At 55.7% G+C, this 26,602-nt stretch overlaps 2 protein-coding genes and 1 long non-coding RNA gene across 3 annotated transcripts; 2 read left to right on the top strand and 1 right to left on the bottom strand.

Moving 5' to 3' along the window:
- Positions 1-932: 932 nt before the first annotated feature.
- On the top strand, positions 933-12,204 carry LOC129715751 (SH3 and multiple ankyrin repeat domains protein 1-like; the record flags this gene model as incomplete). The annotated part of the gene is made up of 9 exons (XM_055665606.1): positions 933-1,158; positions 2,079-2,159; positions 3,029-3,078; positions 4,816-4,935; positions 6,784-6,886; positions 7,664-9,051; positions 9,295-9,720; positions 9,881-10,143; positions 11,382-12,204. Coding segments are annotated over 9 exons (3,210 nt in total), but the record flags the coding sequence as incomplete, so codon positions are not given.
- Positions 4,886-7,743, top strand: LOC129715750 (uncharacterized). Its single transcript, XR_008726550.1, has 3 exons — positions 4,886-4,935; positions 6,784-6,886; positions 7,664-7,743. It is a non-coding gene; the product is annotated as an uncharacterized LOC129715750 (long non-coding RNA).
- Positions 12,205-20,755: 8,551 nt separating the features above from the next.
- LOC129715749 (putative uncharacterized protein C19orf81) lies at positions 20,756-26,193 on the bottom strand. The gene is made up of 5 exons (XM_055665605.1): positions 26,141-26,193; positions 24,692-24,797; positions 23,163-23,283; positions 21,969-22,108; positions 20,756-21,044 (listed from the first exon to the last, which is right to left on the bottom strand). Exons 1-5 carry the CDS (start codon positions 26,160-26,162, stop codon positions 20,840-20,842), a joined length of 594 nt encoding a protein of 197 aa, XP_055521580.1. The 5' UTR covers positions 26,163-26,193; the 3' UTR covers positions 20,756-20,839.
- Between the last annotated feature and the right edge of the window lie 409 nt (positions 26,194-26,602).

The raw sequence follows: 26,602 nt of genomic DNA, 5'->3' as shown, positions 1-26,602 counted from the left end.
AATTTGGAAAAATGCCAATAAACCAACATCTAAAATGTGGATCAGTAATATGTTGGACACAGCACATTTGGAAGAAATGAGGCTCCTTTTAATAGACAAATGACCAATTCTTAATGAGTTGATTTTTTGGAGTCATGTGGTGCAACAGTATTGTAACGGCTAAAAGTTTTGGGTATGGATGATTTCGAATATTAAAAATCATAGAAGATTGAGAGGGGATCTTATAGAAACTTACGAAATTCTTAAGGGGTTGGACAGGCTAGATGCAGGAAGATTGTTCCCGATGTTAGGGAAGTCCGGGACAAGGGGTCACAGCTTAAGGGTAAGGGGGAAATCCTTTAAAACCGAGATGAGGAGAACTTTTTTCACACAGAGAGTGGTGAATCTCTGGAACTCTCTGCCACAGACGGTAGTTGAGGCCACACAGTTCATTGGCTATATTTAAGAGGGAGTTAGATGTGGCCCTTGTGGCTAAGGGGATCAGGGGGTATGGAGAGAAGGCAGGTACGGGATACTGAGTTGGATGATCAGCCATGATCATATTGAATGGCGAATGGTGCAGGCTCGAAGGGCCGAATGGCCTCTACTCCTGCACCTATTTCTATGTTTCTATGTTTCTATCTCCTTGTGGCAATTGGATAAAATGCTTTTTTTTCCCTCTCTTATTTCTCTTCCTCACTATTTCCTTTTATCTGCTTCTTATTCACTCACACTAGTCTATCTTTCCTTCTTTACAACTATTTATTTTTCTCTTCTTTCTTTACTCTAAAAATAAAAAAAAAATGTATTTAAAGGAAGTTGTACAGAGAATATGTTATCATAATTTTGGGAACCTGTAAAAAGGTATTGTATTGTACCTCTAATGATGAAAATTTACCAAAAAAATGCCAAAAATAAATTGTCTCTAGTGTGTGTGTGTGTGTAGGGTGGCGTTGGTGATCAGCACGGACTCGGTGGGCCGAAGGGCCTGTTTCCGCGCTGTGTCTCTAAACTATAACACCTGTGCCCTGTGGATTGTCCAGGTGAACGGCCAGAATGTTGTGAAGGTGGGGCATCGACAGGTAGTCAACATGATCCGTCAGGGCGGCAATAACCTCATGCTCAAAGTCGTCATGGTGACTCGTAACCCCGACATGGAGGAAGTTTCTAGGAAGAAAGGTAGGAGCTGTCGGGGCAGTGTCTGTAACCTCACACTCCACTCCACCCTTCCCTTTCCTCTCCTCCCCTTCCGTCTCCCTCCTCCTCTCCCCCCCCCCTCCCCTCCTCCCTCCCCCTCCTCTCCCTCCCCCTCCCTCTCTCCCCCTCCCCCCTTTTCTCCCTCTCCCCCCCCCTCTCTTCCCTTCCCTCCCCCCCCCTCTCCCCCCTCCTCTCCCCCCCCCCTCCTCCCCCCTCCCCTCCCCTCCCCTCTCCCTCTCCCTCCCCCTCCTCTCCCTCTCTCCTCTCCCCCCTCCCTCCTCCTCCCCTCTCCTCTCCCCTCTCCTCTCCCCCCTCCCCTTCCCTTCCCTCTCCTCTCCCTCTCCCCTCCCCTACACCCCTCCCCCCCTCCTCTCCCCTCCCTCACCCCTCCCCTCCCCCTTCCCCCCTCCCCTCCTCACCCTTCCCCTCCTCCTTCCTCCCTCCCTCCCCATTCCCTCCCCACTCCTCTCCCCTCTCTCCCCTCCCCCCCTCCTCTCCCCACTCCTATCCCCTCCTCTCCCCCCTCCTCTCCCCCCCTCCCCTCCCCCCCCTCTCCCCCCCCCTCTCCTCTCCCCCCTCCTCTCCCCCCTCTCCCCCTCCTCTCCCCCCTCCCTCCCCTCCTCTCCCCCTTCCTCTCCCCCTCCTCTCTCCCCCCTCTCTCCCTCCCTCTCCCTCCTCCTCCCCCCCCTCTCCCTTCCCTCCTCTCCCCTCTCTCCCCCTCACCTCCCCTCCCTCCCCTTCCCCCTCCCCATCCCTCTCCCCACCCTCCCCCCTCCCCCCCCTCTCCTCTCCCCCTCCCTCTCTCTCCTCCCTCTCCCCGAGGCCCTTCTTCACACCATATTTCTGCCAGGTGTGACCCTACCATTGAGTTTGCCGTTACTGACAAATCTTTCTCTCTGCAGTCTCGACGCAGAATAAACGGTTAACTCCTCCATCGATCGCCCTGCGCTCGAAATCCATGACATCGGAACTGGAAGATCTCGGTAAGCTCTTGGTGAGGGTTTGCGTGGGCCCGTTTGATTTGATTCGGCGCGACCAATCTAGGGTTGGGCTGGAAGGGCAGTGAGACTTTGCAAAGACCCGTGGGGTCAACATGTCTGGTGGGACAGATGCTGGTGTCAGGAGCCACAGGCTCAAACTGCTGGAGGAACTCAGCGGGTCAGGCAGCATCTATGGACTGGACCCTTACTTCAGCGTTGAAATCAGCCTGGATCCACCCCTTCCTTTAGACTTCCCTTAGAGAAACAGCACGGAAACAGGCCCTTCGGCCCACCGAGCCCGTGCCGGCCAGCGATCACCCCGTACACGAACACTATCCCACACACACTAGCGACAATTTACAATTTACAGAAGCCAATTAACCTACAAACCTCCACCTCCATGGCTGATCATCCCCAATCAGTACCCCGTTCCTGCCTTCTCCCCATATCCCCTGACTCCGCTATTTTTAAGAGCCCCATCTAGCTCTCTCTTGAAAGCACCCAGAGAACCGGCCTCCACCGCCCTCTGTGAGGCAGAGAATTCCACAGACTCACCACTCTCTGTGAGAAAAAGTGTTTCCTCATCTCCGTTCTAAATGGCCGACTCCTTATTCTTAAACTGTGTGTGTGTGGCCCCTGGTTCTGGACTCCCCCAACACCGGGAACATGTTTCCTGCCTCTAGCGTGTCCAAACCCTTAATAATCTTATATATCTCACCCCTCCCACCCCTTTTCCCTCTACCCCTCTCCTTCTATCCACCTCTCTCTCCTCTCTCTCCCCAACACATCCTCGACGGTTGCCAACGGTCTGGGGTCGTTGACCGCCGCTGACCGCCGCTGACCTCTGACCTTCTGCCCGTTTTGCGTTGCAGATTACGAGCCGCCACAGACGACGGAGAAGCGGCGGAAAGTTTACCAGATGGCGCTGAGTGAGTATGGACACCGTCTCTCTCCCCCCCCCCCACCCACACCCTCACCACCTCCTCCCCCACCGCATACAAACCCCCACCCTCACCCCACACCACCCTCCACCACCCACACACTCCCCAACGGGCTCACAGGTACAAATGTACACACCCTACACCTGACCCTCTGCCCCGACTAATCCTCGCTCTCAATTCACAACCGGCTGAGAGTTGGGTTGGGTTGAGCTAAGATGAGCTGAGTTTATCTTTAGCTCAGCTTGGTTTAGTTTAGTGTAGATGCACAGCATGAAAACAGGCCCTTCAGCCCAACGAGACCATGCTGGTCATCGAATACCTGCTCACACTAGTTCCTCACTGCCCCTCCCCCCTCACTGCCCCCCCCCCCCCCCTCACTGCCCCCTCCCCCCCCCTCACTGCCCCCCCCTCCCCCTCCCTCCCCCCACTGCGCCCCTCCCCCTCACTGCCCCTCCCCCCCACTGCCCCCTCCCCCCTCCCTCCCCCCCTGCCCCTCCCCCTCACTGCCCCTCCCCCTCACTGCCCCTCCCCCCTCACTGCCCCTCCCCCCTCACTGCCCCTCCCCCTCACTGCCCCTCCCCTCACTGCCCCTCCCCCTCACTGCCCCCCCTCCCCCCCTCACTGCCCCTCCCCCCTCACTGCCCCCTCCCCCCTCACTGCCCCTCCCCCCCCTCACTGCCCCCTCCCCCCTCACTGCCCTGCCCCCCCCCTCACTGCCCCTCCCCCTCATGTTGCCCCTCCCCCCTCACTGCCCCTCCCCCTCCCTGCCCCTGCCCCTCCCCCTCCCCCTCACGGCCCCTCCCCCCCTCACTTGCCCCTCCCCCCCTCTCTGCCCCTCCCCCTCACTGCCCCTCCCCCTCATGTTGGTGCCCCCCCCCCCTCACTGCCCCTCCCCCCTCACTGCCCCTCCCCCTCACCCCCCTCCCCTCCCCTGCCCCCCCTCCCCCTCACTGCCCCTCCCCCCTCACTGCCCCCCCCCCCCTCATGTTTGCCCCTCCCCCCTCACTGCCCCCCTCCCCCTCACTGCCCCTCCCCCTCCACTGCCCCCTGCCCCTCCCCCTCACTGCCCCTCCCCCTCACTGCCCCCCCCCTGTTGCCCCTCCCCCCTCACTGCCCCTCCCCCTCACTGCCCCTCCCCCTCACTGCCCCCTCCCCCTCACTGCCCCTCCCCCTCACTGCCCCTCCCCCCTCATGTTGCCCCTCCCCCTCATGTTGCCCCTCCCCCTCATGTTGCCCCCTCCCCCCTGTGTTCCCCCCCTTGCCCCCCCATGTTGCCCCTCCCCTCATGTTGCCCCTCCCCCTCATGTTGCCCCTCCCCCTCATGTTGCCCCTCCCCCTCATGTTGCCCCTCCCCCTCATGTTGCCCCTCCCCCCTCATGTTGCCCCCTCCCCCTCATGTTTGTTGCCCCTCCCCCTCATGTTGCCCCTCCCCCTCCCTGCCCCCCATGTTGCCCCTCCCCTCATGTTGCCCCCCCCCTCATGTTGCCCCTCCCCCTCATGTTGCCCCCTCCCCTCATGTTTGCCCCTCCCCCCTCATGTTGCCCCTCCCCCTCATGTTCCCCCCCCCCCTCATGTTGCCCCTCCCCCTCATGTTGCCCCTCCCCCTCATGTTGCCCCCCTCCCCTCATGTTGCCCCTCCCCTCATGTTGCCCCTCCCCCTCATGTTGCCCCTCCCCTCATGTTGCCCCCTCCCCCCTCATGTTGCCCCTCCCCCACAGACCGGTTTGGACGAGATCTTGGCAGCCGCCCAGCATTCACTCGCCAATGATGACGGGCAGCGGTCAACCCAGCGCGCCCCCCGACACGGCCACCCCCCCCGCACCTACTACGGGGCAGAGGTGGGTACACCCTCCGCCCCTCACGTTGGGGGGGGGGGGGAGGGGGCAGTCGTGCAAACTCGGGAGTCGTGTAACTGAAGGGTGTGTAAATGTACTTGTGTGTGAGAGATGTGCTGGTGTGTGAGTGTGAAGGGGCGTGTACGAGAGTGAGGGTTTGTGCAAGAGTGCTTGTGTGTGAATAGTAGAGCGTGTGTGACAGGTATGTGTGTATGTGAGTGTGTGTGTGTCACGGGTGAGTGTGTACATGTGTGTGAGTATGAGTGTACCAGCATGTAAATTGTCCGAGTGTGTCAGTGTGAGTGGATAAGTGCATTTTGTGTTTGTGGATAAGTGTGTCAGCATATACGTGAGTAAACACATGTGGGTGAGAGCGTGTGTGAGTGTGTAAACATGTCTGGGTGTGTATACATTTATGTGAGAGCTTGTATGTGTGCAAGAGTGTGTGTAAGTGTATGAGTGTGTATAAGCGTGTGGGACAGTCAGTGCATATAAGTGTGTGAGTGTGTATAAGTGTATGCAAATGTGTGTTTGTATACATGAGTGTGTGCATGTGTACATGAGTGTGTATATCACAGGAGTATATAAGTGAGTGTGAGTGTGTACAAATGTATGCGGGAGTGAATGCATGTGTGAGCATGTTTGTGTATAAGTGTGTGTGTGTGTATAAGTGTGCATGAGCGTGTATAAGAGTGTGTGTGAGTGTGTATAAGTGTGTGTGAGTGTGTATAAGTGTGTGAGCATGAGTGTGTATATGTGTACATTAGTGTGAGTGTGTATGTGTGTGAGTGTGTATAAGTGTGCGTGAGCGTGTATAAGTGTGTGTGTGTGTATAAGTGTGTGTGAGCATGAGTGTGTATATGTGTACATTAGTGTGAGTGTGTATAAGTGTGTGTGTGTATAAGTGTGCGTGAGTGTGTATAAGTGTGTGTGAGTGTGTATGAGTGTGCGTGAGTGTGTATAAGTGTGTGTGTGTGTGTGTGTATAAGTGTGTGTGAGCATGAGTGTGTATATGTGTACATGAGTGTGAGTGTGTGAGTGTGTATAAGTGTGTGTCACCCCTAGTGAACAGTGTGGGCAATGCGACACGGCTCCTCATCGTCCGACATCACACGCCTGTTGTTTGGACACGTGTGTGCGGTCCGAGTCACCGCTCCACATGTAATGAACACGTTAAGGACACGCATGTTTAGTGCCCATGATGCCCTCCGGCCGCAGTACCTCTGGCCGCCTCACGAGGACGGTAGTGAGCAGGGCCTGCAAGCCAGCTCGCTACCACCACCCCTGGGCTGGTGCAGGTACTGCGTGCCTCCTCAACAATGGTGCAGCGGGTAGAGCTGCTGCCTCACAGCGCCAGAGTCCCGGGTTCGATCCCCACCACGGGCGCTGTCTGTGCGGAGTTTGCACGTTCCCCCCCCCGTGACCTGCGTGGGTTTTCTCCGGGCGCTCCGGTTTCCTTTAGTCCAGTTTGGAGACACGGTGCAGAAACAGGCCCTTCGGCCCACCGAGCCCGTGCCGACCAGCGATCCCCGCACACTAACACTATCCTCACACACACACACACACTAGGGACAATTTACACTTACACCAAGCCAATTAATCTGCAAACCTGCACGTTTCTTTGGAGTGTGGGAGGAAACCGAAGATCTCGGACAAAACCCACGGAGGGAACGTGCAAACTCCGTATAGACAGCAACCGTAGTCGGGATCGAACCCGGGGCTGCAAACGCTGTAAGGCCGGTGTATTCCTTGTCCCTGGCACATTGAGCTGGGGGCAGGAGCGGGGGTGTGGGGTGTGGGGGTTGGCCGGGCCGGCAAGAGCACTGACCGTTTGACCGCCTACCTCCACAGACGCTGTACGGGCAGCCGGGCATGTCCGTGATGGCAGCGCCCATCAGCTTTGACCGCCCCTATCTGGCAGCTCAGCAGGGAATGATGCGTCAGAAATCCATGGGTGAGTGAGTGGTCAGTGGTCAGTGGTGTGGGAGGGAGGAAGGGAGGGTGTGGGTCAAGAGTGGTGTGGCGACTGTAACAGGGGCTGGGAAACAAGTGGACCGTCCAAAGACATTCTTGCCATAGAGGGAGTACAGAGAAGGTTCACCAGACTGATTCCTGGGATGGCAGGACTTTCATATGAAGAAAGACTGGATAGACTCGGCTTGTACTCGCTAGAATTTAGAAGATTGAGGGGGGGATCTTATAGAAACTTACAAAATCCTTAAGGGGTTGGACAGGCTAGATGCAGGAAGATTGTTCCCGATGTTGGGGAAGTCCAGAACAAGGGGCCACACACACAGTTTAAGGATAAGGGGGAAATCTTTTAGGACCGAGATGAGAAAAACATTTTTTTTCACACACAGAGAGTGGTGAATCTGTGGAACTCTCTGCCACAGAAGGTAGTTGAGGCCACACAGTTCATTGGCTATATTTAAGAGGGAGTTAGATGTGGCCCTTGTGGCTAAAGGGATCAGGGGGTATGGAGAGAAGGCAGGTACAGGATACTGAGTTGGATGCATTTCATACCTAAATGCATTCCGTTGTCTCTGTACTGTACACTGACAATGACAATTAAAATTGAATCTGAATCTGATGATCAGCCATGATCATATTGAATGGCGAATGGTGCAGGCTCGAAGGGCCGAATGGCCTCTACTCCTGCACCTATTGTCTATGTTTCTATGACTGAAGGGGCCCCAGTGTTGATCAATCTCTCCCCTCTCTCGTCCAACAGGAGCCTCTGACGAGAGAAACAATTCTTGTTGCCCCCGGCCTTCAAGTTTGCCCGCAGCCTGTCGGTGCCGAGTGCTGACGACATCCCACCTCCCCCCACCACCGCTCCCCCCGACCCCCCCTTCAACCTGCCCCAGCCCCGCTCAGGCCCCCCACCCCCCTCCCCGCAGCCCCCGCCCCCTCCCTCCGCTCCCCCCGCCTTCAAACCCCGCGGGAGTGCCGGACCCGGGCCTGTACGCCAGCCTGCGCCACGGGTTGGTGGAGGGGCCGGGCAAGGCCGGGCGGCGAGAGAAGGCCCTGTCCTACCAACCGGGGCCCCCCGAGGACAGGCCGGTCCCCGGGCCCCCTCCACCCTCCCCCTCCGGTCCCTCAGCCTCCGCCGGGCCCCGGGGCCGGCGCTCGGAGTCGCGCTACGTGAACGCGGGGGCCCGTCTGTCTGGGGCAGCCATGTACGTGCCCGCCAAGCCTCTGCGGCGCAAGGGCCCGCTGGTCAAGCAGTCGAAGGTGGAGGACGAGCAACAGCAGGACAAGACTTGCTCCATCCCCATCCCCACCATCATCATCAAGGCCCCGTCCACTAGTAGTAGTGGCCGCAGTAGTCAGGGCAGTAGCGTGGAGACTGAGGTAGGGCCCGAACTATCCCAGGCCCGAAACACCGTCGACTTCACCAGCCAATTCGGGGCAGCGGTGGTGGGGGCAGCTCGGAGGGACAGGGAACGCTACATGGAGGCCCGGCACAAATCCGCCATCTTCCTGTCCACTGATGGCACCGAGACCCAGACCCAGGCCCAGGCTGCGGCCTCCTCCCGCCTGCCCCACTCCAAATCCATCGACGAGGCCATGTTCAACAACGCCGAGGCCTTTGTCAACATCGTGGCCTCGTCGGGCCGAGGGCCGGCTCGGGCCTACGCCAAGCCTGTGGCCACGGGCAGCGCCTTCAACGTCCTGCCCTCGGGCTATGGGCAAAGGGGGGCAGCGGGCACCTTCATCCACCCGCTCACGGGGAAGGTGCTTGACCCAGAGTCGCCCTTAGGCCTGGCCTTGGCTGCACGCCAGCGATCTCTGCAGGACCAGCCCAGGCCTGAGGCCCAGAGCCAGACCCAGGCCCAGGCCCAGAACCAGACCCAGACCCAGACCCAGGCCCAGGCCCAGGCCCAGGCCCAGGCCCAGGCCCAGACCCAGGCCCAGGCCCAGGCCCAGGCCCAGGCCCAGGCCCAGGCCCAGGCCCGCTACAAAGAGCCAGGCCTGCCCGAGGCCAACAAGGCCCCTGGGGGAGGGGCCGCGGGGGTCCCTCCCCTTCATAGGCCCGAGCAGGCCCCCTCCAACCCCCCCGGCACCAAGGAGGCTCCTCTCCCCCCCAAGGAGAACCCCCACCCCCGTCCCCGCCCCTCCCCCCCCCCCCGCCACCACCCAGACCCTCCCCCTCACCTCCCCCCCCCCCCCTCCCACCCTCTCCCTCGACACCGAGGAGGATTTTGTCTTCAGCGACCCCCCTCCCCCCTCCCCTCGAGTTCTCCAACAGCTTCGAGGGGCCCGAGGCCTCGCCCCCTCCTCCCCCTCCCCCTCCTCCCCCCTCCCCCTCCTCCTCCCCCCCCCCCCCCCACCCCCCAGCTCCCCTCCCCCCCCCCACCACCTCCCCTCCCCCCTCCCCCGGCCCCTGAGGCCCAGAGTCTGCCCACCCTCGACTCCACGGGCTCCAGCCTCACCTCCTACGACAGCGAGGTGGCCAACCTCACCCAGGCCCCTAAGGGCGAGGCTGGGGGCTGCCCCGAGCGGGGCCAGGTGGGGGCCCGAGCAGGGGGGGGCTGCCCTTCCTCCGGGGGGAGCCCCCCAGACGGGGTGGGGGACTCTGGGATTGAGGAAGCGGACAGTCGGAGCGGGAGTGAGCAGCGAGTGGAGGCGGTCAGCAGTGCGTCCACTCTGTCCACTCTGTCCAGCCTCTCTGGCCTCTCCGGCCTCTCAACTGAGGGCAATGGGCTGCTGGACACTTACATCGCCTACCTGGATGGCCACGTGTTAGGCCCGGATAGGCCTGTGTTAGGCTCCGATAGGCCTCTTTTAGGCCCCGGATAGGCCTGTGTTAGGCCCGGATAGGCCTGTGTTAGGGATAGGCCTGTGTTAGGCCCGGATAGGCCTGTGTTAGGCCCGGATAGGTGTTAGGCCAGGATAGGTCTGCATTAGGCCAGGACAGACCTGGGGCCTACCCCTGCCACTCTAGGCCCCGGCCCTCTATCCCGGGCCGGCCCCAGCCCGCCAAACCCCCCGTTCCTGCCCCCTCCCCCCCCCCCAGTCCATGGCCTCCACCCACTGGGACGAGGGCCCCCTGGTGCAGGCAGTGGGCCCAGCCATGGTCCCGGGGCCCTGTATGGCCTCAGTCAAGGCCAGCATTATCAGTGAACTCAGCAACAAACTCCAGCAAATGAGTGGCGGCCCCTGGAGCAGCGGGGCCCCGACCGGGAAACCCCCCGCACTGCGGCACAGGTAACACGTACACGCACACACACACACACACACACACGCACACACACGCACACACACACGTACACACACACGCACACACAATGCACACACCGGGAAACCCCCCGCACTGCGGCACAGGTAACACGTACACGCACACGTACACCTCACACACGCACACACGCACACGCACACACACGCACGCATACGTACACACGCATACACGCGCATACACACACGCATCACACGCGCACACACACGCACACCCACGCACTGCGCGCACCACAGGTAACACGTACACGCACACTACGTACAGGCATACACACACACCACACACGCACCCACACCGCACACACCACACACGTACACACACACCGGGAAACCCCCCGCACTGCGGCCACAGGTAACACGTACACTCACACGCACACACACGCATACTCACCCCCACGCACGTACACACGGCACACACACGTACACACGCGCATATGTACACACACGCACGTACACGCACACACATACACACGCACACGTACACACACACACACACACGCACATGCACACGCACGGCCCGCACACTCAGGCACACAGGCAAGGGAAGGGAAGGAGGGGGGAGGGGGGAAAGCAGGGGGAAATGTGGAGAGGGGAGAGGGGGGGAACAGGTGATTTCCTCGGGCTGGGAGTTGGGGTCAGACGGCATGGGCCTATCTCACAATCTCTCTCATTCCTTCTCCCACTGTCCTGTCTCTCCGTCTCACTCCCCCCTCTCATCCCCTCCTTCTCTCCCCCATCTCTTCTCCATCTCCCCCCTTTCTCCCCATCCCCTCTCACTATCCCCCCCTCCTCTCCCCCCCTCTCTCTTCTCTCCCTCTCTCTCCCCCCCCCCTCCTCCCCCTCTCCCCTTCGCTACCCCCCCTCTCTCCCTTCTCTCTCCCCCCCTCTCTCCCCCCCCCTCCCCCCCCCCGCTCTCTCACCCCCTCTCCCCCCTCTCTCCCCCCCCTTCACCCCCCTCTCTCCCCCCCTCTCACCCCCCCCCTCCTTTTCTCTCCCCCCTCCTCTCTCCCCTCCTTTCCCCCATCTCTCTCACCCCCCCCCTCCTCTCCCCTCTCTCCCCCCTCTCATCCCCTCCTCCTCTCTCCCCATCTCGTCCCCCCCTCCTCTCCCCCCCCCCCTCTCCCCCCCCTCTCACTACCCCCTCTCCCCCCCTCTCCTACCCTCCTCTCCCCCCCATCCCTCTCTCCCCATCTCTCTCCCCCCTCCTGCAGGCTCTCGGACGACTCTGGCCTGGGCCTCAGGGGTCAGTGCTGGCCAAAGTCGGGCCCCCACGGCCACCGGACGCTGGAGTTCGAGATGAAGTCACCCACACGCAGGTCCCCCAGCCCCTCCTTGGCCCACTGGGAGGGGCGACCCGGCCACCCCACCTCCACCCCCCGACCCTCCTCCCTGCCCATCTTCCCCTCGGCCCTGGGGGGCGCCCCTCCCCCTCCCCCCCCCCCCTCGGTGGGCGTGGGGTTTGACCCCGCCCCGGGTAGCCGGGCCCACTCCCCGGTCGGGTTGGGGGGATTCCAGTCCCCTCCGCCCGTGCCCCCCGACAAGCCATTTGCTGCCAAGCCGCTGGCCTTCTGGAGCAAGTTCGACGTGGCGGACTGGCTGGACTACCTGCGGCTGGGAGAACACAAGGACCACTTCTTGGACAACGAGATCGACGGCAGCCACCTGCCCTCCCTGCAGAAGGAGGACTATGTGGATCTGGGGGTCACCAGGGTGGGCCACCGCATGAACATTGAACGGGCCTTGAAGCAGCTGCTGGAGAGGTGATCCCAGATCCTGGAGGCTTCTCCCCCTACCTCCCCCTCCTTGCCCACCCCTTGTCCTCCCACCCCACCTCACCAGACCAACTCTACCCGAAGGATGGCCAATATATGAAGCCGGAAGCCAACAACCCCCCCTCCCCCGCACTCTACGATGGGCGGTCAACGCAACCAACACTTGAGAAGATGCCAACACTAAGGGCAACCAAGACTTTTGGGTCAAGGGCGACCAAGACTCTTGGGTCAAGGGCAACCAAGACTCTTGGGTCAAGGGCGGCCAAGAGGGTCAAGGGCAACCAAGACTCTTGGGTCAAGGGCAACCAAGACTCTTGGGTCAAGGGCAACCAAGACTCTTGGGTCAAGGGTGACCAAGACTCTTGGGTCAAGGGCAACCAAGACTCTTGGGTCAAGGGCAACCAAGACTCTTGGGTCAAGGGCAACCAAGACTCTTGGGTCAAGGGCAACCAAGACTCTTGGGTCAAGGGCAACCAAGACTCTTGGGTCAAGGGCGGCCAAGACTCTTGGGTCAAGGGCAACCAAGACTCTTGGGTCAAGGGCGACCAAGACTCTTGGGTCAAGGGCGACCAAGACTCTTGGGTCAAGGGCAACCAAGACTCTTGGGTCAAGGGCAACCAAGACTCTTGGGTCAAGGGCAACCAAGACTCTTGGGTCAAGGGCGAACAAGACTCTTGGGTCAAGGGCAACCAAGACTCTTGGGTCAAGGGCAACCAAGACTCTTGGGTCAAGGGCGGCCAAGACTCTTGGGTCAAGGGCGATCAAGACTCTTGGGTCAAGGGCAACCAAGACTCTTGGGTCAAGGGCGGCCAAGACTCTTGGGTCAAGGGCGGCCAAGACTCTTGGGTCAAGGGCGGCCAAGACTCTTGGGCAACCGAGATGCCAGCTGGTTTGACCAAGATCTTTGGACAGCAGCAACCAATGCCAATGTCAACGCCAATGACAAGGCCGACCAAGACTCTTGCCAACTCGTAGACCCTGACGTGGGCTTGTGGACCTCCTGACACCGTCTCTCTCTCTCTGCCAAGCCCCCAGTACATGCACAGCCCCAAGGGTCCCAGTCTTGTCTCTTTCCCCTCCCCCCCCCCACACCCCAGACCCTCAAGAGTAGATCGCTAAACTCCCCCTACCCCCCGAACTATTGCCCGATGAAACACTGCCCCCAATTCCGTGCGCACACACACAGCCCTGTAAAGGAGTGGCCTCCGCATTCAACTATGTCCAGGAGTTTGGGCAGCTCAGAGACGGTGCGCTGGACAGCCACCCTCGATCGGCCAGTTGGTTGACCACACTACTAACTTGACCAGTTGGCTGTCCACATTAGACCGCAGATGCCGGTATACCCCGAAGGTAGACTCACAAAAAGCTGGAGTAACTCAGCGGGACAGGCAGCGTCTCTGGAGAGAAGGAATGGGTGATGTTTCGGGTCGAGACCCTACTTCTGGTGACTGTGTTGGGGCTGTTGGATCTTCTATGTTGAGGGTCCTGGGTCGAACATCTTGGGTGAGGTGGGGGGGACCCAGGATCACTGTCCCATGACCCCCTCCATTAGAGAGGGGGAGGGGTGAGGACGGTGATGGGTTCGGGGAGACACCAGCAGGTCCAAGAGGCATGTTGACCCCCAGCCTCCCAGTTAATGGGCAATAGGTGCAGGAGGAGGCCATTCGGCCCTTCGAGCCAGCACCGCCATTCAATGTGATCATGGCTGAGATGGTGGAGTTCAGGAGGCTCTTAGATGGGGACGTGGATACAGAGGGATATGGACCAGAGGCCGAGGAGATCACTTTACCTTGCATCACGCTCAGCATGGACATTGTGGGCCAAAGGGCCTCTTCCTGTGCTGTACACTGTGTGCAGGAAGGAACTGCAGATGTTGGTCCAGACCTCAGTTGGAAACAAAGTGCTGGAGTAACTCAGCGGGACAGGCAGCATCTCCGGAGTAAAGGGACAGGTGACGTTCCTTCAGACCAGGTGAGCTCCCAGGTAAACTTGGACAATTCCCAAAGAGGGTCGATCCGAAATGCTGGAGTATCTTCTATCCCCCTCCATCCCCCTCCCCTCACCAATCTAAATTCCATTCACCGCACCCCAAGACCCCCTGCCCTGTTCTTCATGCCCCTGCGTGGAAACAGGCCCTTCGGCCCATCGAGTCCATGCTGGCCACCGATCACCCATTCACACAGGTTCAATGTTACCCCACTATCTCATCCGCTCCCGACACAACAGGGGGGGGGGGGGGGGGGGGGGCAATTTACAGCGGGCCAATTAACCCGCACGCCTTTGGGTTGTGGGGGGAAAACCCGAGCGCCCGGAGAAAACCCACGTGGTCCCGGGGAGAAGCGTTTGTGGGTTTGTGTGTGGGAGTTCTGGTTGTGCTGGCTGCCAGGGCAATAATCCCAGTGGGCCCTACAGCTCAGTGGGGGGGTCAGTAATGTCTCTATCCCGAGCTGTAGGATGCAGAGTGGGCCGTGTGGGTGTGTGTGTGTGTGTGAGAGAGAGAGAGAGAGAGAGAGAGAGTGAGAGAGAGAAGAGAGAGAGAGATTGTGTGTGTGTGAGAGAGAAAGAGGAGAGAGAGATTGTGTGTGTGTGTGAATGTACATGTGTGTGTGTGTGTCCATATGTGTGTGTCCACATGCGTGTGTGTGTGTGTCCACATGTGTGTGTGTCCACATGCGTGTGTGTGTGTGTACATGTGTGTGTTGTCCACATGTGTGTGTGTGTGTGTGTACATGTGTGTGTGTGTCCACATGTGTGTGTGTGAGTGTACATGCATGTGTGTGTGTGTGTGTACATGTGTGTGTGTGTGTGTACATGCGTGTGTGTGTGCGCATGTGAGTATGTATATGTGTGTACAGTACATGCGTGTGTATGTGAGTGTACATGCGTGTGTGTGTACATGCGTATGTGTGAGTGTACGTGTGTGTGTGTGTACATGCGTGTGTGTGAGAGTGTACATGTGTGTGTGTGTGAGTGTACATGCGTGTGTGTGCATGTCCATTTATCTCCGTCCATTGACAGTGACATAAAGATGGTTTCTCTCTCTCTGTCAAGACACTGCATTACATGAACCTCTCAGGTCCTCACAAACCCAGTTCACATGTCGTGTGTGAGGCTGTGCTCCTGCCCGCCAGGCCTTGGTCCTCTCCACTAGGCCTCAGTCCAGCCCGCAAGGCCTCGGGCCTGCTCACTAAGCCGTGTTCCTCTCCTCTAGGCTTCAGTCCTCTCCACTAGGCCTCTGTCACGCCTGCCATGCCTTGGCCCTCTCCACTAGGCCTCAGTCTTGCCCTCTAGGCCTTGGGCCTGCTCACTAATCCGTGATACTCTCCACAAGGCTTCAGTCCAGCCACAAGGCCTCGGGCCTGCTCACTAAGCCGTAATCCTCTCCTCTAGGCTTCAGGCCTCTCCACTAGGCTTCAGTCTTGCCCACTAGGCCTCGGGCCTGCTCACTAATCCGTGCTCCTATCCATTAGGCTTCATGTACAGCCCACTAGGCCGCAGTCCAGCCCGTAAGCCCTCGGCCTGTTGAAGCTGCCCCCCTGGGTGGGACCAAGGGTCCCTCTCGCCAGGCCGCAGCCTGCCTAAAGTGCCACAGGTGGAGTTCTACCGTTGCCAAACACGAACCCGAGCGTGCGTGTCCCACCGACCGCACCTCGTCTACTCCGAAACACGTATGTGCCAAATTCAGCCGGACATGGCTGTTCTCGGGGAGAGTGTGTGTGTGTGTGTGTGTGTGTTCCCAGTCCCGTCCCGTCCCTCGCCCCTCCCTGCAGGCCGAAGCCTCGCGCTTCCCCCCCTCGAGAACAAGCGGATCTAATCCTGCTGCTGGACCAAGGACCCCGCGATCCACAGGTCCGGGCCTGTGTGGCCTTGAACGGCCATTCCCAATATATACGGCCAACACTCGCTGGACAGTCTCCGGTCAGTCAATGTCATCTTCCCTCAAGGTCAACGTGCCTCGTCTGCTGAGAGGTGGGGGGGGGGGGGGGGCAAACACTCGACTTAGAAACCTTATCCAACCCACCCCTCCCCACCTGCCCACCACCAAAGCCCTCCTTGCCGACACCACTGCTCCCATCAGATGGCTCCACAAGACCTCCTGCAGAACATCAAGTAGGAAGAATACGATCTTCTCGTTCCCATTGCCCTCCCTGGAGACCTGCAGAGCGGCAAGGAACTGCAGATGCTTGTTTGCACCGGAGAAAAGACACGAAATGCTGGAGTAACTCAGCGGGACAGGCAGCATCTCTGGAGAGATGATAGACAGAAAAATGCTGGAGTAACTGATAGACAGAAAAATGCTGGAGTAACTCAGCGGGACAGGCAGCATCTCTGGAGAGATGATAGACGGAAAAATGTTGGAGTAACTCAGCGGGACAGGCAGCATTTCTGGAGAGATGATAGACAGAAAAATGCTGGAGTAACTCAGCGGGACAGGCAGCATCTCTGGAGAGATGATAGATACAAAATGCTGGAGTAACTCTACAGGACAGGCAGCATCTCTGGAGAGATGATAGACCGAAAAATGCTGGAGTAACTCAGCGGGACAGGCAGCATCTCTGGAGGGAAGGAACGGGCGACATCTCAGGTCGAAGCCGTTCTTCAGACCTGCAGCCCAATTTCAGGAGGGGCATGAAAGAGATTGGGGAGTGGGGTGGGACATTAACGGACCATGAGATGGCTGCGATCCTTTTATTTTTTAGCTATTTATTAATGGGGGGGAGGGGAGGGGAGGGGGTGGGGGGACAAGGTGGATCGGAACTGAAACTAAACCTACCGCCAGTAGTCTCAAGAGCTCTGCCTCCTTGCAGAGGTGACGAGCTACAAACAGCTGACACACCAACGCCGTGTGTCTTATTAAAAGGGCTTCAGAGTGTGAATGTATCTTAACTCCAGGAATGTAGAAACTCAAGACAATGATTTAAATAAAAAAACCGACAACCCCCCCACACACACAAAACTCAGACGCGGTCTGGTTTAATAATGAATATGACACGTTTCTCATGTATCGAGTTACTACAGTCTATATAAAAGGGATGGGACTCTAGGCTTATCTCGGCCAAAGACCTGGCGATCAAATAATCCTATCTTATTGCATATCTTGTAAAGTGTACATATAAGGGGAGAACATTCCGTGAATGCTTTGTGTACAGGAGAAATAAAGAATATAATAAGGAGTTGCCCCGTGAAGGTTTGTTTTAATTTAGTTTAGAGATACAGCGCGGAAACAGGGATTTCGGCCCAACGATCCCCGCATACTAACACCACTAATAATGTCCCTGTCCCACTTAGGAAACCTGAACGGAAACCTCTGGAGACTTTGCGCCCCACCCAAGGTTTCCGTGAGGTTCCCGGAGGTTTTTGTCAGTCTCCCTACCTGCTTCCACTACCTGCAACCTCCGGGAACCACCTGCAACCTCCTGCAACCACCTGCAACCTCCAGCAACCACCTGCAACCTCCTGCAACCTCCGGGAACCGCACGGGAACCTTGGGTGGGGCGCAAAGTCTCCAGAGGTTTCCGTTCAGGTTTCCTAAGTGGGACAGGGGCATAATAAGGGACAATTTCACATTTACTTCAAATCCAACTAACCTGCACGTCGCATTTGGAGTGTGTGAGGAGACCGGAGAAAACTCACAGGGAGAACGTGCAAACTCCGCACAGACAGATAGGACAATGAAATTATCGCTTTGCTTCAGCACAACAGAACATAGTAGACATGAATACAGAACCATATAACAATTACAGCACGGAAACAGGCCATCTCGGCCCTACAAGTCCGTGCCGAACAACTTTTTTTCCCCCTTAGTCCCACCTGCCTGCACTCATACCATAACCCTCCATTCCCTTCTCATCCATATGCCTATCCAATTTATTTTTAAATGATACCAACGAACCTGCCTCCACCACTTCCACTGGAAGCTCATTCCACACCGCTACCACTCTCTGAGTAAAGAAGTTCCCCCTCATGTTACCCCTAAACTTCTGTCCCTTAATTCTGAAGTCATGTCCTCTTGTTTGCATCTTCTCTATTCTCAAAGGGAAAAGCTTGTCCACATCAACTCTGTCTATCCCTCTCATCATTTTTAAAGACCTCTATCAGGTCCCCCCTTAACCTTCTGCGCTCCAGAGAATAAAGACCTAACTTATTCAACCTATCTCTGTAACTTAGTTGTTGAAACCCAGGCAACATTCTAGTAAATCTCCTCTGTACTCTCTCTATTTTGTTGACATCCTTCCTATAATTGGGCGACCAAAATTGTACCCCATACTCCAGATTTGGTCTCACCAATGCCTTGTACAATTTTAACATAACATCCCAGCTTCTATACTCAGATCTAACTATATTAGTTAGATTAGATTAGATTAGATTAGATTCCTTTATTGTCATTCAGACCTTTCTGTCTGAACGGAATTATGTTGCCTGCAGTCAAACAAAACATACACTAAACACAAATTAAACATCCACCACAGTGAGTTCACCAAGCACATCCTCACTGTGATGGAGGCAAAGTCTTAGTCACTGTCTCTTCCCTCCTTGTTCTCCCTCTGGAGGGAGTGATTTGCCAAATGTATGTTGGCCACTATGTGCAAGAGTCAAAATTGTTTCGTTGTCAACCACCGAACAACGGAATTCAGTCTGAAGAAGTGTCTCGACCCGTGTCTCACCCATTCATTCCTTCTCTCCAGAGACGCTGCCTGTCCCGCTGAGTTACTCCAGCATTTTGTGTCTATCTTCGGTGCAAACCAGCACCTGCAGTTCCATCCTACACAAAATGCACACCGAATGTCGACACAGAATGCTGGAGTAACTCAGCGGGACAGGCAGCGTCTCTGGAGAGAAGGAGTGGGTGATGTTTCGGGTCGAGACCCTTCTTCAGACTGAGTCTGGGGGTGGAGAGAGAGAGACACACAGAGATGGATGGATGGGTACAGAGAAAATGTAAGGTCTCTTGCGTATTGCAGGAAGATTGTTCCCGATGCAGGAAGATTGTTCCCGATGTTGGGGAAGTCCAGGACAAGGGGTCACAGCTTAAGGATGAAGGGGAAATCCTTTAAAACCGAGATGAGAAGAACTTTTTTCACGCAGAGAGTGGTGAATCTCTGGAACTCTCTGCCACAGAGGGTAGTTGAGGCCAGTTCATTGGCTATATTTACGGGATACTGAGTTGGATGATCAGCCATGATCATATTGAATGGAGGTGCAGGCTCGAAGGGCCGAATGGCCTACTCCTGCACCTATTGTCTATGTTTCTATGTTTCTATGTATGGCGTGCCATGGGATCTTTGGAGCCCAGCCTAAAGTTGTAGGACAACTTGTTCTATTTTATCCTATTTGATTGTGCATGCCAGGTTGATTGCTTTGATCGAAACAGGGCGGACCACGTGAAGGTTGCAATCTGCCACCCCCGTGTAAGGTGTGAACAGGACTGATCAAAGCAATCGTACAAGAAAATGTCGAGTGTAGACAAAAATGCTGGAGAAACTCAGCGGGTGAGGCAGCATCTATGGAGCAAAGGAAATAGGTGATGTTTCGGGTCGAGATCCTTCACTCCACAGATGCTGCCTCACCCGCTGAGTTTCTCCAGCATTTTTGTCTACCTTCGATTTTTTTCCAGCATCTGCAGTTCCTTCTTGAACAGGAACGGTGGAGTGGTTCATTGTTAGCTACGGGGAAGGTGACGAGAACACAGCTTCAAACCCCACACTCTTGATACGAGACTCGGGCTGGGGTGGGAGATTGCAACCTTCACGTGGTCCGCCCTGTTTCGACGAATGCAATCAACTCGACGTGCACAGACGGAAGATCAAATAGAACAGGTTGTCCAACAACTTTAGGCTGTGCACGTCACACACAAGAAGAAGAAAAAGATACGAGACTCCGTTAAGGTTTCATAGCAAAAGGATTTGAGTATAGGAGCAGGGAGGTTCTACTGCAGTTGTACAGGGTCTTGGTGAGACCACACCTGGAGTATTGCGTACAGTTTTGGTCTCCTAATCCGAGGAAATACATTCTTGCCATAGAGGGAGTGCAGAGAAGGTTCACCAGACTGATTCCTGGGATGTCAGGACTTTCATATGAAGAAAGACTGGATAGACTCGGCTTGTACTCGCTAGAATTTAGAAGATTGAGGTGGGATCTTATAGAAACTTACAACATTCTTAAGGGGTTGGACAGGCTAGATGCAGGAAGATTGTTCCTGATGTTGGGGAAGTCCAGAACAAGGGGCCACACACACAGTTTAAGGACAAAGGGGAAATCCTTTAGGACCGAGATGAGAAAAACATTTTTTTTTCACACACAGAGAGTGGTGAATCTGTGGAATTCTCTGCCACAGAAGGTAGTTGAGGCCACGCAGTTCATTGGCTATATTTAAGAGGGAGTTAGATGTGGCCCTTGTGGCTAAAGGGATCAGGGGGTATGGAGAGAAGGCAGGTACGGGATACTGAGTTGGATGCATTTCGTTGTCTCTGTACTGTACACTGACAATGACAATTAAATTGAATCTGAATCTGAATCTGAATCTGAATCTGAATGATCAGCCATGATCATATTGAATGGCGGTGCAGGCTCGAAGGGCCTAATGGCCTCTACTCCTGCACCTATTGTCTATGTTTCTATGACCCAATGCTCAGGTACAGGATACTGGTGATCAGCCATGATCATATTGAATGGCGAACGGTGCAGGCTCGAAGGGCCGAATGGCCTCTACACCTGCACCTGTTTTTAATGTTTCTCAGGTGTGAAGAATTCCACCACGGGCCGTGATGTATTTACAATTTAAAAAATACACCTGCCAGGCAACAAGACAAAGGAACAATAATTTATTTGTCTGACAGCTTTTTAACAAATCTCTTCTAATCCCTCTCCCCTGCTTTAATCCAACATCTGTGGCCACTCTACCTCGCCTTCATGCCCAGGTTAGCCGTTTCATTCAAAGTCTCCAAGACTTTCTTCTGAGCCATCGCCCTGCGCAGGTGTAACTTGTAATCCTCCATCAGCAGGTCGTCATAGCGCTGCACGGCCAGGTAGACTTTGTTGATGATGAGGCCAGAATTGAGGAACAAACTCCTGGTCTGGAAATCCGACACGTTGATCAGCCACCTGTTCGCAAGAGACAAGAGCTGGAAGAACTCGGCGGGTCAGGCAGCCTCCGCGGAAGGGAACGGATTGGACAGGCTAGATGCAGATCCCGATGTTGGGGAAGTCCAGAACAAGGGGCCACACACACAGTTTAAGGATAAGGGGGAAATCTTTTAGGACCGAGATGAGAATTTTTTTTTTCACACACAGAGAGTGGTGAATCTGTGGAATTCTCTGCCACAGAAGGTAGTTGAGGCCACACAGTTCATTGGCTATATTTAAGAGGGAGTTAGATGTGGCCCTCTGATCATCCAACTCAGTATCCCGTGCCTGCCTTCTCTCCCCTGATCCCTTTAGCCACAAGGGCCACATCCAACCCCCTCTTAGAAACATAGAAACATAGAAATTAGATGCAGGAGTAGAGGCCATTCGGCCCTTCGAGCCTGCACCGCCATTCAATATGATCATGGCTGATCATCCAACTCAGTATCCCGTACCTGCCTTCTCTCCATACCCCCTGATCCCCTTAGCCACAAGGGCCACATCTAACTCCCTCTTAAATATAGCCAATGAACTGTGGGCCTCAACTACCCTCTGTGGCAGAGAGTTCCAGAGATTCACCACTCTCTGCGTGAAAAAAGTTCTTCTCATCTCGGTTTTAAAGGATTTCCCCCTTATCCTTAAGCTGTGGCCCCTTGTCCTGGACTTCCCCAACATTGGGAACAATCTTCCTGCATCTAGCCTGTCCAACCCCTTAATTTTGTTAGAATTTTGTAAGTTTCTATAAGAGAAACTACACTTCTTAATGGACCTCTCTACTGCGTGGCCCCAACCACAATGTAACCTTTATCCCATGGTCTCACCACCCCCTCCCTCCCCCTCTCTCCACCCCTCTCTCTCCCCCCTCTCTCCCTAAACCCCTCCCCGTCCCCTCACCACCCCCACCTGTTCTTCAGCCCAGATGAGCCGCAAATAACATTGACGTTCTCGAACTGGATGCTGGTGATTCGGCCATCGGCGAAAGCGTCGGGGAGAATGTTCTCAGCTGCCGACATGATGTCTTGGTGGGTCAGGTCCATTTCGGCCTGAAACGAGAAGCCAGGAGCATGGGATTGGAGGGGGAGAGAGGTCAGACCTGGCCATTGACAGACAGCAGGGGTGCTCACCCTAGAGAGGAAGCCACCCAAGGGTGCTGTGCCCGAGGTCTCCTCCCCCCCCCGAGGGAATGGTTGATGGAGTTTAATACAGGGAAGTGCAGTGGAGAGATAAGTTTTTTTTGGCCTTCCATCACAGCTATGTGATGGATGTTTATGTAAAATTGTAATTATGTTGTGTCTGGGGTCTATTTGTGTGAAATGTATGGCTGCAGAAACGGCATTTCGTTTGGACCTCTAGGGGTCCAAATGACAATTAAATTGACTCTTGACTCTTGAAGTGTAAGGGGGTTGCATTTTGGAAAGTCAAACCAAGGCAGAACTTTCAATGTGAATGGCCGAGCCCTTACCTAATGCCCCTGTCCCACTTAGGAAACCTGAACGGAAACCTCTGGAGACTTTGCGCCCCACCCAAGGTTTCCGTGAGGTTCCCGGAGGTTTTCGTCAGTCTCCCTACCTGCTTCCACTACCTGCAACCTCCGGCAACCACCTGCAACCTCCGGCAACCACCTGCAACCTCCGGGAACCGCACGGAAACCTTGGGTGGGGCGCAAAGTCTCCAGAGGTTTCCGTTCAGGTTTCCTAAGTGGGACAGGGGCATTAGTGTGTGACGCTTTTGCTGACCCTCCCTCCTCATTGACTCCATCTACACCTCACGCTGCCTCGGCAAGGCCAGCAGCATCATCAAGGGCCAGTCTCACCCCCCGGCCACTCCCTCTTCTCCCCTCTCCCATCGGGCAAGAGGTACAGAAGTGTGAAAACGGAACGCACGCCCACACACCTCCAGATTCAGGGACAGTTTCTGCCCGGCTGTTATCAGGCAACTGAACCATCCTACCACAACCAGAGAGCGATCCTGAGCTACTATCTACCTCATTGGTGACCCTTGGACTATCCTTGATCGGGCGTTACCTTGCACTAAACGTTACTCCCTACTCATGTATCTGGGGGGGTCTGGGGGGGTCGGGGTGGGGGGGGCCATTACCGGACATTCCACACAGAGTGTCAGAGGATGAGAGGCGGGAGAATCATCGAACTTGCGGATCCCGGGCATCTCAGTGTCCAGAGACTCATACTTGGAGATAAATTGCTTCAAGTGCTTTTTCCTGCATTAAATCAGAAAGAAACGTTTTTGGGGGAAAAATATTTTATTAAAGAACTATTGTACGCTGACCGCTGTCTGTCTGTCTGTCTGTCTGTCTGTCTGTCTGTCTGTCTGTCTGTCTGTCTGTCTGTCTGTCTGTCTGTCTGTCTGTCTGTCTGTCTGTCTGTCTGTCTGTCTGTCTGTCTGTCTGTCTGTCTGTCTGTCTGTCTGTCTGTCTGTCTGTCTGTCTGTCTGTCTCGCTGTCTGTCTGCCTGTCTCTCTGTCTGTCTCTCTGCCTCTCTGTCTCTCTGTCTGTCTCTCTGTCTCTCTGTCTCGCTGTCTGTCTGTCTGTCTGTCTCTGTCTGTCTGTCTGTCTGTCCTGTCTGTCTGTCCTGTCTGTCTGTCTCTCCAACCTCGTCCTCACCCTCTCTCACCCGCCCCTCCCCCCTCTCTCTCCCCCCTCTCCCCCCCCTCTCCCCCCTCTCCACCCCTCTCTCTCCCCCTCTCCACCCTCTCTCCCCTCTCCCCCTCTACGCCCCTCTCCCCCTCTCCCTCCCCCTCTCCCTCCCCCAGGGGAATATCTGTATGCCGGTGTTTTGGACACTGTGGCGCAGCGGGTAGAGCTGCTGCCTCACAGCACCAGAGACCCGGGTTCGATCCCGACTACGGGTACTGTCTGTACGGAGTTTGCACGTTCTCCCCGTGACCCGCGTGGGTTTTCTCCGGGTGCTCCGGTTTCCTCCCACACTCCAAAGACATGCGGGTTTGTAGGTTAATTGGCCTGGTGTAAGTATGTAAATTGTCCCTAGTGTGTGTAGGATAGTGTTAGTGTGCGGGGTGATCCCTGGTCGGCGCTGACCCGATGGGCCGAAGGGCCTGTTTCTATCTCTCAGACTAAAAGTAAATGCTGGAGTAACTCAGCGGGACGGGCAGCATCTCTGGTGAGGGGAGGAATGAGCGACGTTTCGGGTCGAGACCCTTCTTCAGACGAAGTAAAGGCTATGTTTAAGAAGGAACTGCAGATGCTGGAAAATCGAAGGTGGACAAAAATGCTGGAGAAACTCAGCGGGTGCAGCAGCATCTATGTGGAGCGAAGGAAATAGGCAACGTTTTGGGCCGAAACCCTTCTTCAGACAGCCCCAGCACAGCCCCAGGCAACAGTTTAATTGCTGGCTGTTTAAGAAAGGACTGGAAAAATATGCTGGAAGAATCGAAGGCGGACAAAAAATGCTGGAGAAACTCAGCGGGTGCAGCAGCATCTATGATCTATGATGTTGATGATCTATGATCTATGATGCTGCCTCACCCGCTGAGTTTCTCCAGCATTTTTTGTCTGCTTTGATGTGCTGGCTGTTGTGCTGGGGCTGTGTGTGTGTGGCTGATCTGACCCCCAGTATGTACGAGTGATTTTAACGCTGGCTTCTACGCACGAGGATTTGAAGATCGTCGACCGTCCAGATTTCGTGGCGTTTATCGTTTCGGAGAGAAGATTGAAATTCACCGCCGTCCTCTCGTCCGGTTCCGGGCACTGCTTGTCTGCGGGGAAAAAAACCCCAACACAAAAAAAAAATATCCCTCGCGACTCTCAGGCTCAGCGGTAAGAAAGACGGGGAGAGAGAAAAACAGGGGAATTATAGACCAGTTAAGGGGCCTGTCCCACTTGCCGACTTTTCCGGCAACTGCCGGCATCGTTAACCGATGTATCAAGTCACCGGAAAATGCATGTGTTGACGCCTGATGTTTTTATTTGTCGCCCCTGGATTTGGAAATGCTCAAAATCTTTCGGTGACGCTGATATCTTATAGAAACTTACAAAATTCTTAAGGGGTTGGACAGGCTAGATGCAGGAAGATTGTTCCCGATGTTAGGGAAGTCCAGGACAAGGGGTCACGGCTTAAGGATAAGGGGGAAATCCTTTAAAACCGAGATGAGGAGAACTTTTTTCACACAGAGAGTGGTGAATCTCTGGAACTCTCTGCCGCAGAGGGTAGTTGAGGCCAGTTCATTGGCTATATTTAAGAGGGAGTTAGATGTGGCCCTTGTGGCTAAGGGGATCAGAGGGTATGGAGAGAAGGCAGGTATGGGATACTGAGTTGGATGATCAGCCATGATCATATTGAATGGCGGTGCAGGCTCGAAGGGCCGAATGGCCTACTCCTGCACCTAATTTCTATGTTTCTATGTTTTTCTATATACAGGATCACCAAGTGGGAAAGCCCCTTTAGCCTGACATCGGTGGTGGGCAAGATGCTGGAGTCAATTATAAAAGATGAGATAGCCGCACATTTGGATAGCAGTAACAGACACTCTTGCCCTAGAGGGAGTACAGAGAAGGTTCACCAGACTGATTCCTGGGATGGCAGGACTTTCATATGAAGAAAGACTGGATAGACTCGGCTTGTACTCACTAGAATACAGAAGATTGAGGGGGGATCTTACAGAAACTTACAAAATTCTTAAGGGGTTGGACAGGCTAGATGCAGGAAGATTGTTCCCGATGTTGGGGAAGTCCAGAACAAGGGGTCACACACAGTTTAAGGATAAGGGGGAAATCTTTTAGGACCGAGATGAGAAAATCATTTTTTACACAGAGAGTGGTGAATCTGTGGAATTCTCTGCCTCAGAGGCCGGTTCTCTGGATGCTTTCAAGAGAGTTAGATAGGGCTCTTAAAAATAGCGGAGTCAGGGGATATCGGGAGAAGGCAGGAACGGGGTACTGATTGGGGATGATCAGCCATGATCACATTGAATGGCGGTGCTGGCTCGAAGGGCTGAATGGCCTCTACTCCTGCACCTATTGTCTATTGTCTATTATCTATCCTTTACGGATTTGTTTGTGAAGTGGGAGCGACAGTGTTGCAAATGTCGGGTCCACTCACCTGGACAGTCAGATGAGTCCATGTTGAACAAGACTTTACCCGTCTCAGGCAGGGGGGGGTGGTGGGGGTTGGGGGGGGGGGGGGGGGGGGGGGGGGGAGAGAGCAGTCCACTCAGCACCACAGTCCCCACGGCCCTCGCCGGTCCACCAAACGCTCCGCTCCTATCAAGGCAAAGGGGACGCGGGGCGTGAGAAACGGGACTGCGCTCTGCGCGCCCGCTGAAGTCCACCTTCCGTTTGTCGTCACCTCTCCCCGAGCTACAGCGAAACGCTTTTGCTGACCCCCCCTTCCATCGACTCCATCTACACCTCACGCTGCCTCGGCAAGGCCAGCAGCATCATCAAGGACCAGTCTCACCCCGGTCACTCCCTCTTCTCCCCTCTCCCATCGGGCAAGAGATACAGAAGTGTGAAAACGCACACCTCCAGATTCAGGGACAGTTTCTTCCCAGCTGTTATCAGG

Source organism: Leucoraja erinacea, unplaced genomic scaffold, assembly GCF_028641065.1.
Source record: "Leucoraja erinacea ecotype New England unplaced genomic scaffold, Leri_hhj_1 Leri_1374S, whole genome shotgun sequence".
Lineage (NCBI taxonomy): Eukaryota > Metazoa > Chordata > Chondrichthyes > Rajiformes > Rajidae > Leucoraja > Leucoraja erinaceus.
Note: the sequence above shows the minus strand (reverse complement) of the source record. Positions and strands in the feature narration are given on the sequence as shown.

Excerpts from the sequence above, each read along its gene's own strand:
- LOC129715749 (XM_055665605.1), bottom strand. The coding sequence starts at position 26,162 with ATGGACTCATCTGACTGTCCAG. Across the intron at positions 23,284-24,691 it reads TCGACGATCTTCAAATCCTC|GAAAAAGCACTTGAAGCAAT; the intron begins GTGCGTAGAAGC and ends GATTTAATGCAG. Across the intron at positions 21,045-21,968 it reads TCATCTGGGCTGAAGAACAG|GTGGCTGATCAACGTGTCGG; the intron begins GTGGGGGTGGTG and ends TCTTGCGAACAG.